The sequence below is a fragment of the Seriola dumerili genome, unplaced genomic scaffold, assembly GCF_002260705.1.
Source record: "Seriola dumerili isolate Sdu_G_001 unplaced genomic scaffold, Sdu_1.0 BDQW01000814.1, whole genome shotgun sequence".
NCBI lineage: Eukaryota > Metazoa > Chordata > Actinopteri > Carangiformes > Carangidae > Seriola > Seriola dumerili.
In genome coordinates, this window is record NW_019175069.1 from 4,226 (window position 1) to 20,282 (window position 16,057).

The 16,057-nt window shown below is 37.5% G+C and overlaps 1 protein-coding gene across 2 annotated transcripts in view; it reads right to left on the bottom strand.

The window, feature by feature from the left end:
* Positions 1-6,472: 6,472 nt before the first annotated feature.
* Positions 6,473-16,057, bottom strand: part of cdh17 (cadherin 17) — a 12,370-nt gene continuing 2,785 nt past the window's right edge. For both annotated transcript variants that reach the window (XM_022766195.1, XM_022766196.1), the window contains exons 5-19: positions 15,688-15,823; positions 14,331-14,489; positions 13,736-13,888; positions 13,244-13,449; positions 12,976-13,107; positions 12,723-12,873; positions 11,951-12,160; positions 11,773-11,849; positions 11,492-11,680; positions 10,308-10,552; positions 8,456-8,586; positions 7,896-8,120; positions 7,668-7,778; positions 7,094-7,210; positions 6,473-6,984 (exon numbers count right to left, since the gene is read on the bottom strand). In XM_022766195.1, the coding sequence (XP_022621916.1) occupies positions 6,890-6,984; positions 7,094-7,210; positions 7,668-7,778; positions 7,896-8,120; positions 8,456-8,586; positions 10,308-10,552; positions 11,492-11,680; positions 11,773-11,849; positions 11,951-12,160; positions 12,723-12,873; positions 12,976-13,107; positions 13,244-13,449; positions 13,736-13,888; positions 14,331-14,489; positions 15,688-15,823 (2,337 nt within the window). In that variant the 3' untranslated portion in view covers positions 6,473-6,889. The remainder of the gene's footprint in view (positions 6,985-7,093; positions 7,211-7,667; positions 7,779-7,895; positions 8,121-8,455; positions 8,587-10,307; positions 10,553-11,491; positions 11,681-11,772; positions 11,850-11,950; positions 12,161-12,722; positions 12,874-12,975; positions 13,108-13,243; positions 13,450-13,735; positions 13,889-14,330; positions 14,490-15,687; positions 15,824-16,057) is intronic.

Below are 16,057 nucleotides of genomic sequence, written 5' to 3' on the forward strand. Positions count from 1 at the left end.
TGAGAATTTTATGCCATACTATACTATGACAACTTTGCGGCACATTATACTATGAGGTTTTTTGAGAATTTTATGCCATACCATAATAAGATAACTTTATGGCATACTATACTATGACGTTTTTTGAGAATTTTATGCCATACTATACTATGACGTTTTTGAGAATTTTTTAACATACTATACTATGACGTTTTTGAGAATTTTTTGCCATACTATACTATGACCTTTTTTTTTATGTTTTTATGCCGTACTATACTATGACATCTTTATGGCACATTATACTATGATGCTTTTTGAGAATTTTTTGCCATATTGTACTATGACGTTTTATGACATTTTTATGCCATACTATACCGTGACAACTTTATGGCATACTATACTATGAGGTTTTTCAGAATTTTTTGCCATACTATACTTTGACGTTTTTGAGAATTTTTTGCCATATTATACTATGACAACTTTATGGTACATTATACTATGATGTTTTTTTGAGAATTTTTTGCCATACTATACTATGATAACTTCACGGCATACTATGCTATGATGTTTTTCAGAATTTTTTGCCATACTATACTATGACATTTTTTGCCATTTTTTGCCATACTATACTATGACATTTTTTGCCATTTTTTGCCATACTATACTATGATGTTTTTGAGAATTTTATGCCATATTATACTATGATGTTTTTTGAGAATTTTTTGCCATTCTATACTATGATAACTTCATGGCATACTATACTATGACATTTTTTGACATTTTTATGCTTGACTATACTATGACAATTTGATGGCATACTATACTATGATATTTTTTCAGAATTTTTTGCCATACTATAGTATAACGTTTTTCAGAATTTTATGCCATATTATAATATGATGTTTTTTGACATTTTTATGCCATACTATACGATGACAACTTCATGGCATACTATAATATGACGTTTTTTTGAGAATTTTTTGCCATACTATACTATGATTTTTTTGAGAATTTTATGCCATACTATACTATGGCAACTTTATGGCACATTATACTATGAGGTTTTTTGAGAATTTTATGCCATACTATACTATGATGTTTTTCAGAATTTTTTTGAACATACTATACTATGACGTTTTTTTTTACGTTTTTATGCCGTACTATACTATGACATCTTTATGGCACATTATACTATGATGTTTTTTGAGAATTTTTTGCCATATTGTACTATGACCTTTTATGACATTTTTATGCCATACTATACTATGACAACTTAATGCTACATTATACTATGATGTTTTTTTGAGAATTTTTTGCCATACTATACTATAACATTTTTTGCCATTTTTTGCCATACTATACTATGACAACTTAATGCTACATTATACTATGATGTTTTTTGAGAATTTTTTGCCATTCTATACTATGATAACTTCATGGCATACTATACTATGACATTTTTTGACATTTTTATGCCTGACTAAACTATGACAATTTGATGGCATACTATTCTATGATAATTTTTCAGAATTTTATGCCATACTACAGTATGAAAACTTTATGGCACATTATACTATGAGGTTTTTTGAGAATTTTATGCCATACTATAATATGATAACTTTATGGCATACTATACTATGACGTTTTTTGAGAATTTTTTGCCATACTATACTATGAGATTTTTCAGAATTTTTTAACATACTATACTATGATGTTTTTTTGAGAATTTTTTGCCATACTATACTATGATAACTTCATGGCATACTATGCTATGATGATTTTCAGAATTTTATGCCATACTATACTATGACGTTTTTTTTTACGTTTTTATGCCATACTATAATATGACATTTTATGGCAGCATTTTCCCTATGATGTTTTTTTGGAGATTTTTTGCCATACTATACTATGAACTAACTGTCATGGCATACTAACATTATGATGTTTTTTGCAGAAATTTTATAGCCATAATATTACTATGATCGTTTTTTGTAATTTTTACCATTACTATACATGAGTGACATTCTTTATGGCACATTATTAACTATATATTTTTTTGAATTTTTATGGCATATCTATCTATGACTAATTGATGAGCCATACTTATACTTAAAGAACTGTTTTTTTTTTTTCAAGAATTTTATGCCATATTATAATATGACGTTTTTTGACATTTTTATGCCATACTATATGATGACAACTTCATGGCATACCATAATATGACGTTTTTTTGAGAATTTTTTTGCCATACTAAACTATGACGTTTTTGAGATTTTTTTTGCCTAACTATACTATGATTTTTTTGAGAATCTTATGCCATACTATACTATGAAAACTTTATGGCACATTATACTATGACGTTTTTTGAGAATTTTATGCCATACCATACTATGACGTTTTTCAGAATTTTTTAACATACTATACTATGAAATTTTTTTATGTTTTTATGCCATACTATACTATGAAAACTTTATGGCATACTATACTATGAGATTTTTCAGAATTTTTTGCCATACTATACTATGACGTTTATTGACATCTTTATGCCTCACTATACTATGACAACTTTATGGCATAGTATACTATGAGGTTCTTTGAGAATTTTATGCCATACTATACTATGACGTTTTTCAGAATTTTTTGCCATACTATACTATGACGTTTATTGACATCTTTATGCCTCACTATACTATGACAACTTTATGGCATAGTATACTATGAGGTTCTTTGAGAATTTTATGCCATACTATACTGTGAGGTTGTTTGAGAATTTTTTGCCATATTATGCTATGACGTTTTTTGACATTTTTATGCCTTACTATACTATGACAATTTTATGGCATACTATACTGTAAGTATGACCCTTGGCTGGTGAGGCAGCTTGTGAGTCACTTTACCACCACCAGATGATGCTGCAGTATCAGAAAGAATAAGTGTCCAATGGAGGTTAAATTATGACACATACCAGTTCTGGAAAAACACTGCCAATAACTGGACAATTTGTGTATTAGGTGCATAACAAAATATAACTGAATACATCAATAAATAATATAGTTAAATAATTGAAATGCAGTGCTTTTCCTTTAACCTTCAGTTATATGATAAAATAAATTCAAACTGGTACTTTAACTCCCTCTACATAGCATTAATAGGGATTCATATAAACATAAATAAATGGTCATAACACACTTTAATGCAATGTTTACATAGAGATTATAAATGCTCTATGTGTGACCAGGTGTGAAGCATTAACTTATCTTAAAAGATCATGTATTTTCGTTCTCTATTGAGCTTTACTATCTCTCTGGTCTTAGAACTTAACCATGTATCTAGGTTTTATAGTTTGTAAGGTACTCCATAAAAGTAGGATTTAAATAACGATTCATTTTATTTATGTAGTTATATAACTGTGAGTTTGGAATCAGGTCCAATTTCATTCAGTTTTAATTTCACTCTTTAAACCTCTAAAGACGGAAAAGCATGAATTTTAATACTGTACATAATGGGAAAACAATACTGAGTATGTAAATTGTATATTAATTGTCTGGTTTCCAACAAGCTGCAACTTCTTCACAACTACATCTAATAAAATTCAACATCTGGTGAACGTACCCAAGTGGACTTTTAGTCATTTTAAAAACATGCGGTATTTGCAGACATCATCGGCCTAGTTCAAACTATTACAGCAACATTATAAAATAAAAATCTTATAAATGTCATACAAGATTGTTGACAAAAATACTTTTATTTACTGTAGTCCTGCACATTTACTTGAGGAATACTTAATCTAAACTACCTGCACCTTTTTTTCTATTTTTTAGTAATAGAGGGAACTATAGAGTAATCTCACTTTATTCTATTCTATCACAGAGAGAAGAGGAAGAAAGTTTTACTTCAAGAGTTAAACATCTTTTTGGTGGTCATCATACTGACATATACTGTAAGTGTCCAGAACAGCTGATGTGTTTGGTTTATAGGTGACTCTCAGACAGTTTAATGATAATAAACAACTCCGCATCACATTTTGGTAAATTGCATGCCTCATTTCCGCTACAGCACGGGTGCTTTTTCCAGGACTAGGTCGTCAAAGCAAAGTGTCACTTGCTTGTGGAATTTATTTACATTTGGGATTATGACGCAGGATGCGTAACAAAAATCATCCCATACAACCAAACCAACGCTTTCTGATATAAAATATTACAACAGAGGGAATCAAAGTTATCCCCCAACATGTTGGTCTATGTATTTGTGGTTTTAATAGGTTTAGATTAGAAACTGTTATTTAAAAACGTACAGCTTTTATTAATTTCTAAAGCAGTGTATCAAATCTGTCCTCGGTTGACAAAACTTTACATTTTACAAAATACAGAAATGGTCTAGTTTTATCTTAAGTGCGTTTTCTATTTTCCATAAAGCAAAATGTCAGTAATAAATAGGAGGAAGTTTCACTTCTTCTGCTCTGAACTTCAGTCAAGGGCTCTGCCTTAAGAGAAAAGGGTAACTGAGCTGACCTCTATGGAGGACCACAAGTGTCATGGAAATATTACAAATCATATAATTTATTGATATCTAATGTGACAATAAACAATAAAAACAGAAATTAATTATTGTTGATGATGAATTAATAACCTATAAATACATTGTGCAATTATAAAAATAATCTTTACAATAATCTTACATACAGGTTAAAATGTAGAATTGATTACCTTTTTTAAATAAAAAAACGTGGGCATCCTTCTTCAAATACACAGGTCAAAGACTTTTAAATATTGTAATAAAAGGAATGAAAGATTGCAATTTTCAAATTAATACTTACGTGAGTGTGTAATTTTCTCTTTGAATATGTCATATGCTATGTACTATGGACACCACACAAATGTATCCTTCTTATAAACCAGATGTTTAGTTATTGTGGCCACTGAGTTTTGCTTGTATCAATAGAGTTGATAATGTTTATATGTTGAGATCACAATCACCCCATGTGTGTATCCTATTATGTATGTATGTGTGTGTATGTGTATACTATTAATAAGCTGATAAATTCCTGACTGTTTTTGGGAAACACTGACATTTTATACAATAAAATTCTGTCAGGTGACCTTTAAATAAATCTGGCATGATGTCACATCAAGTGATCATTGCTGATTGTGATTATGATGTCAATATACTCCCTTAGTATCTCTATATTAGGATAAAAGGGTTCTCCAGCACAGACAGAAACAGTCATGTGCAGTGGGGATAGTGAGGTTTGATACGCTGAGGTGGTGGCATTATCCATCACACAGTTTACTCTCCCTGTCCACCTCTTCTCTTCAGTCCTTCAACCTTTCAACTTCTCCCACCAGCCCTCCAGGACTATCCATGTATGCGTGTGTTGTTGTGGAAAGTGTTGCTGGGATACAGGCGAAGAGAGAGTGCAGACATAAACACTGGAGAGGCTCCATGTTGAGTTTATCATTATGAGGCTGTAGCTTAGTGTGCTCCTCTGCCTCTGACACTGTTTTCCTGTTTGGCTTTTGAAAGCTGCATCAGGCCGCTCGATGACTCATCCCAAACACACACACACACACACAGGCATGCACGCACACACAGTAACTCACAAACGTGGCACATGGACTGGAAGGATGCATGGTCGTGGCAGCACATGTGGCACCCACATTCAACATGTGTCTGTTTTGCCACTCAGAGTGTGTTTTTTGTGTTGCTGCCTCATTGTGCTGCACAAAAGCCCACAATAATGCCATCCTCTTTTCAGCACCACTAACAATCTGTGGCCCGTCGTCTCCCACTGTCACAGAGATGACTCAAAGCATCACTTGCTGCTGCAGCACCGTGGACTCGACTGCTCAATGGCTGACCGGTGGCGAGAGAGGAAGAAGGAGAGAAAAAGATGGACAGGACCATGAATTCAGAGTAAATGCTCATCAGAAATCTGAACAGAAGACTTCCTGAAAAAAGACTGCGGACAGGAAGTTTTGAGTATCAAGCTGAGGTGTGCTTGTGTCTCATGTTACAAATCACCTGCAGCACCACGTGTCTGGTCTGACATGTACGTTTCATTTCTTTTTTTCACACACAAATCAGAAATAAAGAATAAAATACAAGTATACAAACATAATAGTAGTAATGAGTGAAAATGGGACACCCCAATAAGCTTCAAAAGCTTGTGTGAAGGGGCCCGGTCACTGCATGTACAAAATATAATTTCATCCATAAGATAATACCGAAATCCTAATACCTAATACCTAAAACCCCAGAAGGAATAGCTAAATGATCCAAAAAATCGATCCCATTGTTCCATATATAAATCTAATATGCAAGATGCACAATCAGCAATAAATGGTAGATAAGAAATAACAGCAAAAAAAAAAAAAAAACAATAGTAGCTCAGTCAAGTAACCAGTTCTTAAGACTGCAACCCTTCAGGGAACACAAATTTAAACATATTTTTCGTGCACCCATGCAAACAGACACACACACACACATACAAGGATGATGTGAAAACCAAAGTTGTTCCCAGTTTGTTTATTTGGAAACAGAGCAGTAATTGTTCATTACAAAACACATGATTTATTATTCTGTAACAACAGTGACATTCTGGGTTAAAGATGTTGCTTAACCTTTAAGATATTCTTAACATTCAACACTTGGCTGTTACATTAAAGCAGAAGGCAATATCAAAACAAGCTCTGGGCCAGAAACTAATTCAATTATGTGAGATGATGAAACTGCTAATGAAACAACCAAATTCTGGGACTCACATCTTAATAAATTAAGTCAGGAAGGTGCATTAATGTTTGATTAGCATGGGACCGCATGACAGTTTAACTAAGTATGCACAGCACCTATTTATCAAGCTCTCTTGCAAATACAATAAAATACGCTAAAGTAAATGACTTTGTGTGTGTCTCTACATTATGGCGTTCTTCTCTTCCTCTTCAGTCTGGGCTTTCCTCTTCTTGTTCCCTTTATTAATTTGTTTGATCGTTATGATGAATACAATAACTGCAATGAGGAAGAAACAGAAGTTATTTACAGCAGAAGTCAGCAACAGCAACATAAAACTGGACAATAACTTCAGGTACAACTCTAGTATAATGTTTGTCAGACTTACCGCAGAATCCCATGGTGCCAGCCAGGATCCCGATGGTGGCTCCCGTTCCATATCTGAAGCTACGGTCTTCTGGTGTCATGTAGCAGTAGCCCAGCTCTGTGCAGTTGCATACTTTCACTGGCAAGTAGAAAGGAGAGAGCAACCCACACGTGCATCAGACATATGCTGTAGAGTGCGAAGGGATTGACTTTAAAGGATAAAGCTGGTCTTAATCTATTTTTCTTACTGTCAACAAATCCCATGAAAAGACCAAAATTAACAATGTGTCAGACCATCTGTCAATACAACAGTTTTCTTCTGCCTGCTACAGCCCTTAACGACACTATGACAGCAGCGAGAGTTGTGTGCTGGACAGCGATGAAACAATGAATTGAAACTTGCTCTGTAAAAATGATGGGAGCTGTAGATCCAGGTGATAATTCTCTGCAGGTTTATCTATAGGTTCAGTGGAGCTCCGGGCTTTACCCGGAAATCTTTGAATCATCGTTGCAATTCATTTGTTGTTGGTTTTCATCTTTTCATGGTATTGTTTGTCAGACTTATCCTCGAAGCTGAACTTAAAGAGCCGACTCACCCTGAAATGGCTGTGTGACTCCCATGCCTACATTGTCTTTAATGTTAATGGGAAGTGTGAAGGTTTTCTCCTCAGTTGGTCTTTTCTTCAGCATCAGTTTAGCTCTTGTGCCTGCATGACACACAAAAGGAAACAAAGAGAATGTAACAGTCTGAATTTAAACCTTTTCAGTTGTGCCCCATCTTGTAATACACACTGTGACTTTATTGGTGCAGTATGTTAATGTACCGTCAAGAGTGACGAGTTCCCAGTTGGGTGACTTCTTGGTGTGGGCCAGGGTGAAGGTGAAGGGCTGGGAGAAGGGGGCGCTGTCTCCATCTTGGGCCTGGAGGATGACAGGTTCGGGCTTCATTATGCAAATGAAGGCCTGGGTCTCTGTCAGTTTGGGGACGTTGTCGTTCACATCCAGCAGCCTCACAGACATGACACGCTCAGTAGACTTCTCAGGGTTTTCTGTAGAGAGAGATCAGCAAGTATGAAAAAAAGGTGCACTGGCTCATAAGTATTTATGGCAAATAATTGTTTGATCTTGGAGGTCAAATGCCACAACACATTTAAAATTTTGTCATGTGATCAAATAACTATTATACACTGTAATGCTATTAAAAGGGATTGAATCCATTTCTGTTCCAAAAGTGTTTTAGTTAGGACAGAATCTTTCTTGGTTTCACCTTTGACATTGTTTTTGCTCGTTCTTTAAACAATATTTTGAGTCAGTATTGACCGAGAAACTGTGTGGCCTATATAATAACTGAAAAGCTGTGATATGTGTCTCTATATTATCTTACCCTTCTCAAATGCAGTGACAGTGACTTCGAAAGTCTCCACGGCCTCTCTGTCCAGCTTTCCTTTGGTCTTGACCTCTCCTGTGGCAGCATCGATCTCCAGCCAGCCACGAGTGTCACCGTCCAACTTGAAACTGCACAATACACAACAGGAATTACACACAACGCCACACACACACACACACACACACACACATAGTGAGAAACCATGCATAATACAGCAGACACTGAATTGATGGTCAGAGGAAATAATAGTAGCCAGAAGAAATCGATAGTCTGTTTTGGGTAACCCTGATGGTCCAAACAGAAGCAGAAACATTAGAAACTAAGCCAGAGCTAATCTAGCGGTACATTTCCTAAGATACGAAAGCCATGTGTGTGAGCTGTTTGCATTCATTATCTTTCAGGACATCTTGTTAGAGTCCAGCTCATAAATTATAGGAGAGCATGAACAGGGTGTCTCCAATATGTTTCCAAGAGGATGCTTTAAAGTCTGGGTTTAGGTTAACAGCTTGCCGCCATTTTAGAAGTTACTGCAGCCAAATAAATGAATAAATTAATTAATTAATACATTTTAACAAGTGGTTAGGGAAGGTTTTGGATGGAACTGACGGAAATAAGCAGGGACTCAGGTTAAGTGTAACTCAGAGATTCCTAACATACAGGGTTTATAATCTGGTTTTAAAAGAACACTACAGAGGAAATTTAATTTCATATTTAGACCATAATATTGTGGAAGAAATGTAATAGCTCTGTATTTCACGAGTTAGGTTGTTAACTACTCACTCACCTGGATACTAAAGGCACCTATGCTAGAATTCTGTACATAGATTTCAGTTTGGCATCAACAATACTATGTATTTTTGTGTATTTTGTGTATTTCGTATATCAATGGTTTTACTGTGTTGCACGGCTGTCAAAGACAAATTTGATCTGTACTGCCAGATTCAGGGGAAACCAGATCATCAAATTTGCGAATGACACTACAGTGGTACGCCTCATCACCAGAAATAACGAGACAGTGTACAGTGAGGAGGTCAGACACCCTGGTGTATGGATAACAATCAGGTGCTCAACGTCGACTAAGACTAAGTAGATGATCGCCGACTTCCCTCAGCATCAGCGGCTCCACAGTGAGGTGCAGAGCTTGGATGGAATCACCTGGTCCAAATGGGCCCAGCAGAGTGCACTTTTTTTGGAAACTGAAGCAAGTGACCAACACTCAACACCCCCCCTTAATATTCTCACAACCTTTTACAGAGGCACAGTTGAGAGGGTGCTGACATATTGCTTCCTCACTTAGTACACAAGCTGCAATAACAGTGACACTGAAGCCCTGCAGTGGATAGTCAGGGGAGCGGAACCAGAACCCATGCCTTCACAAGCCACTGAACATTGTCAGGTACCCCTCATACCCACCTCACAAATACTTTGATCCTCTACAATCAGGCAGGAGGTTCTGCAGCATTAGAGCCAGAACCAGAAGACTGTTAAACAGCTTCCTCCTACAGGCTTTCAGGATGCTTAACAGTCAATCCATCTCCCTGTGACTGGTTGTACTATAACTTCATATAAAGATTCTTACATTTTTTATTCCTGGATACTTTTTCACTGTTTTAATATATATGGTGTAATTATAGCTATTTCATATTTATTCTATTATTTACTGTTTTGTTTATGGGGATCAAAAAGTCTGTGCCTGTGTCACCTTACTATTGTTCGTGCCATTGTATGTATGTGTTGTATTATGGACTGACATTACTAAGTCAAGTCTCATATATGCAGTTGTTGAACTAAAAGCAGTTCTGGCTGGGATGCTGAGCAGCTGTTGGTGTGTGTGTGTGTGTGTGTTTACCCGATCTCTTCGCCCTCTGGGTCCTTTGCCTCCACTTTGAGCAGCACTGATCCCTTGGTGGTGTTTTCATGCACAGTCACATCCAGGATGTCCAGGCTAAACTCCGGGGCCTCGTCTATGTCAGTGACAGACATAGAGATGACGGCTGTGGATTCACTGCCGTACTCCAGGCCTTTCATGAGCGGCTCTGGGTTACGAGCATCAATCTTGAGGTTGTAGGTGGAAAAGGACTCGAAGTCCAAAGGCTGTTGGGTGAGAAATAGGCTGGTTATAAAAAGCAGCAGAGAAGCCTGTGAAAGATAATGAACAGTCGTGGTTTTATCATTANCAGGCTGGTTATAAAAAGCAGCAGAGAAAGAGAGAGAGAGAGGATTTTTTTGAAGGTCACAGCCTGTGAAAGATAATGAACAGTCGTGGTTTTATCATTACTAACTGGACTTGTACAGTATGTTGTCATGAAAAATGTGCAGTTGCTAGTAGAAGTAACATGCACTTATTGGACTGAGCAGGCTTTTTACATTAACCTCAGAGCAGTCAGCCATAACATTAACAGTAGCTATCAGGGATGCCAAATATATTTTCTTACGACAATTTTCAGAAATATAATAGAAAATGATGAATGTTTGATCTCTCCTGGTTATGTGACATGCATCTCAATCTATAACAGCGGGACATATAATAGCTGGGCTGCTCTTAGTGTTTTTGTGAGAATCTTAGGTACTACTGAAAAACTGAGTCAGCAGAAAATGAATCAACTATTTTGAATATAAATCAATTGTTTAAATTATGTATCAAGCAAAAAAGCCAAACATTTTCTGGTTCCAACTCAAATGTGAGGAGCTTTTCTCTGTTTTATATGACTATAAATCTGATACCTTTGAGTTTTGACAAGCTATTTGAAGACATCACTTTGGATGTTTTGATCACATTTAATAGACTAAATGGTACATTTATTCATTTAAAGAATAACTGTCAGATGACTCAGCATATTGTAAATTAATTGAGCTGAAACACAAGAGTACATCACACAAATAAAAAACATAAACCATGGGAGAAAATTGAACTTTTTAAGGTATAAGGGACCTCAAATGTTACAGCAAGTAAACTTAAAGATCATGCACAGAAATGCATGAAATCATGTGTGTGTGTTTATGTGGGAGATGTAGAGAATGGAGATGCCGTACCCTTGCTATGACCAGCTGGCCGATGCCTTTGCCGTCTGTTTCCACAGCAAAAACCTCGTCGTCATTGCCAGCAGAGATGTGGAACTCGATAAAGGAGCTGCCGCTGTCTGGGTCATCAGCATCTGTCGCTCTGATGGTCGCCACTGTGTGTCCAACAGGGGTGTCCTCTGCTAGAGACAGGTTGCCATACTGCACACAGATGCACAACGACACAGAAACGTGAAGATAATCAGCCAAACAGCATGAGAAATGAGAGGCAGGTGACAAGTTCAAATACTCACATCATTCTTCTCAAACAAAGGCATCTCGTTGTTGACATCAATGACCTTGATGACGACCTTACAATCTGTGCTGAAAACTGTGAGACAAATACTGTGAGTACTACAGCTTGAAGTGAAAACTGACTGACCTCCACAGTTCTTTCAGGTGTTGCCACATCATACAGCATGTGTGTGTTACCTGGGTCGCTGACTCTGACACTGAGGTGATAGAGCTGGTGTTCTTTTCGCTGCAGCGAGCGCAATGCCTGAATTCTTCCGGAAGCAGAATCGATGGAGAAGACATTGGGTGTGGTGGGTGGATTTTGGGACGAGATGGTGTAAGTCAACTGAGCATTCAGTGTCCCTTCTTCATCATTATCATGGGCCACCAGCTCTCCAACCAGGCTGCCTGGAACCACATGAGCCACAATTTAAGAATAAAAGCTATTTAGCAATTTTCTCATGACAGATAAATGTTCATACTTTTAAGTGAGCCCCACAGGTCTCTTAAGCTGGTCAAGAGAAAGTCCTAGATGGCTGCAGTACAGAACCAGAGGTGAACACATATCATTGGTGTTGATATTAATATGTTAGCTGAATCAATATCTATAATTTAAACAGGGTAGTTTGAACCAGTTATTTGCATTTGATCTTGGCATTTGATAGGACATTACACCACTTTTTCTATTTCTTTTTTTTTGTATTCATGCAAACAACAAGAACAGACCTGGTATTTGTTTTGTTTTAAATCATTTTCATGTATGATTATTGTCTGTCTTGTCGATGTGGCACTAAATCTCGTACACTTGAATGGATGTAGAAGAAGTTACGTGATAAATGTGTGTTATTCTTCGCACTCATCAAACAAACTTTGAAGTTTGTTCTGTAGAGCGGTCTCTACCAAACCAAAGTGTTTGAGGCCACATCCAAACCTTCAACTGGGTTATTTAGTAATCACACATGCTACTTACCTACTGGCTCATTCTCCTGAAGCTCAAATACACTCTCCTCATTTTCACACACTGGTGAATTGTCATTCACATCCTGCACCAAGACTTGAATCTCCATGGGTGGATCCACCTCTTTGCCATCACTATTCATTGCCAATACCACAAGGATGTACTGAAAACAGAACCAACAGACGTTCAAGAACAATCCCTAGACATTAGTCTTCAACAAGAGTAAAGGGAGATGTAATGAGAAAACTAATCATGCGTCATGTACCATGTCGTGGTCTTCTCTGTCAAGCGGCTCTTTCAGGAGTATTTCTCCATTTCCTGTTATCTGGAAGGGGAATATCAGCGTTCTCTCTTTCTGCATTAAGCTGTACTTGGCATCAGGGTCATTGGACTGGACCTGGATCCAGAGAGAGGGGAAGAACCCGCAGTAGGGGGGGTTACTTTATGGATATAGAGCTACAGTGAGTGTTTGTACTTTCACATGTCTACATTTGTGAGGTTTGTGCAGAGTTGGTGCGTTTACCCCACCACACCTGTGCAATTTTCAGAGGATAAGTTTCTGCCAAGTTTTCTTGAACCCTTATGGGTCCAGGATTGATCCACAGGTTTTGCTGCACAACAATGTGAACTCTGGCATTTCCACTCAGCGCAGTCTCCGATTCTCCTGCCTGGTCCTGCACACGCACATACAGGGTGTAGTCTGGGTCCCCCAGAGGGTCCACATTCCTCCTCCTCATCTCTGACACCACAGAGGAAGATGAAGGTGGCAGTTAGAACCATAGTACAGGCAACAAAAAAGAAAAAGAAAGATTATGGGGATAACATCATAAAAACATTTCAGTGGTTCTCTCATTTTGGAAAACTGAGTCACATGGATTTGGCTCAACAACTCTGTTCGGCTGACAACCATCAACTCAACACCCAACAACAAATCACACAGCCAGCTCTAATCTTTAACAGTCGTTTCTTCATTACAGTCAGTGTTTATCATTGTAGTTTTATGCTAGACACATCTGGACACAGACCTGCTCTCTCCACACAGGTGAAGAAGGGGTTTTTTTCATAGGGGACCGTCTGGCCTGGACAGTAGTCGTTAAACTTTGTCTTCAGAGCGTCAATGCTTTGATCTTCATCCCTGCCATACATGATGCCCTGTCTGGCCTTTAGCATCTGTTCCCCTGTTGAAAGACACACATACATCAAATATCTTTGAGCATGCTTCCACACATTACATATGTATTTTCATACAAGTAAGAGGTCTACAAGAAGAACATCTCTGCTCTCACAAGGAGCTCCTGTCTGAGAAATGTGATAACGTTGCCTCACAGTGCACAGATGTGTGAACAGACATCTTCAGACTCATTCACATGCTCATACACACACTCAAAGTAATCAACATCACGCGACACATTTAGGCAATCTGCCTCCAATCAGTGTTAATCTTGAGCACACAAGATGAGCTGTGTAATCTGGATTTACAGTGTCACTATACTGCCAGATTACAGGCAGAGATGGACGGATTATAGACTTTCCCACGGACACTCCAACCATTTCTGTGCATCTATGTCTGGGTTCATGTCTGTGCATTTAGTTGTGTGAATTGGCGTGTGTGTGTGGCACCTTGTTCTGTGGTGGAGATCTCGCCTGTGATGGGATCTATCTGGAACAGGAGGATGTGTTGTTTGGCGGGGATCTGGCTGACCAGGCTGTAGCGCAGATGAGCGTTAGGAGTCTCGGGGTCGTCCTGATCCAGCGCAAACACACGGGTAAATGGGACACCTGGAACAACAGACCGAACAGATGTTTTGCAGGATTTTGCACTAGGTGGGTCACAACAGGGAAGCATAAATGCTACACGACTGGATCTCCATTCTTACACACAGAGCAAACAGAAATACCGCTTAACCCTTATGCATGTCAGAAATATTTTAGCCAACCAATGAACTACACATTGTTTGTACTTATTTTAGCTGTCAATCATATTTCAAAATACACCAGCTTTCCTTCATTTTAGCACAGTATAAAAATAGGTTTGGAGAGACTGTAAACTTGTTTGAGCTGTGCATCACAATGAGGATTTATTACCCTTTGTCTTGTATCTTATCTTTTATTGCATAGTAATACAGCTGTAACAAGGGAACAAGTCTTTATTGTTGATGCATTCTACAAACAAACTACACCCAATACTTGATCCCAACAATCATTTGAACTCTTGAACTCCATTTTAACCTTTGATTTTCCCTTAAATAGCTTTATGAATGAACTGTTTCTTATTTGATGCGGCCTAACATTATCACATATATATTGGTTCATATATGCTTGTTCTAAGTCAAATTATTTTAATTAATTAATTAATTTCTTCTTGTTTTCTGACAGTGTATCTGAGTACAACACTTTTTGGCATTACACTATCAAAAACCAGACCTTTGAGATTCCCAGAATGCACCAGGCAGTTGCAGATTATTGCAAAACAATAACAGAAGACCAAAAATTCACAATGATGGATTCCCTGACCTAAACATTTTCTAATCTCTGCAGGTTCGTTTTCATAATATAGTGAAATAAATTGAAATCTTGGGTTACCATGAAGGTAAGAATTAAATTAGTCTTTGGTCTGCTTTGAAAAAAGTATTGCCAGTAAGTACATGCTTTGCAGTTCATAGGCTAAAACATGTAAAATCCCTTAAGTCAAATGTACTTTACAGTACAAAAGGTCTCTTAAAAGGCAAAAAAAAGTTTGTGGAAAGCAATTGCTTCTATAGGAAGAAGCCATCATTGCTGCCTGTGATGGATTGTATGTGCTCACAACTCAATGCCTTCGATCTGCATATGCGCTACAGTGACACCAATTATTCCCTGGCCTCTGAACACATTTTCATCTATGCCACTTTTAGCTTTAACGCTTTTCTTTTTGCATTAGAAGTATTTTCTCCTCCTCTTCTTTAACACACACACACACACACACACACACACAGACCTTTTGCTTGGTTTTCTTTAACCACAGCTGTGTATTCACTCTGGTTGAAGTACGGAGCGTTGTTGTTGATGTCCAACACATTTATGGTCACATGAACTGGACCGTCCACTACCGTTTCATCTGCCAGTGCCTCCACCTGTATGTGTTCACACACACACACACACACACACACACACACACACACACACACACACACACACACACATATACACATACGTGAATTTAATATAATTATATCTCGCTGCCATTAGACAAATTTCTCTGTCTTTCTTTCATTTTCTCTCACTCTCAACATTTGCATATTCCTTTGGGTGTTTGAGTTGAGCAGCTCTTTCCTTTTCCCTTCTCTTGTCTTCCAAGCAACAAATGT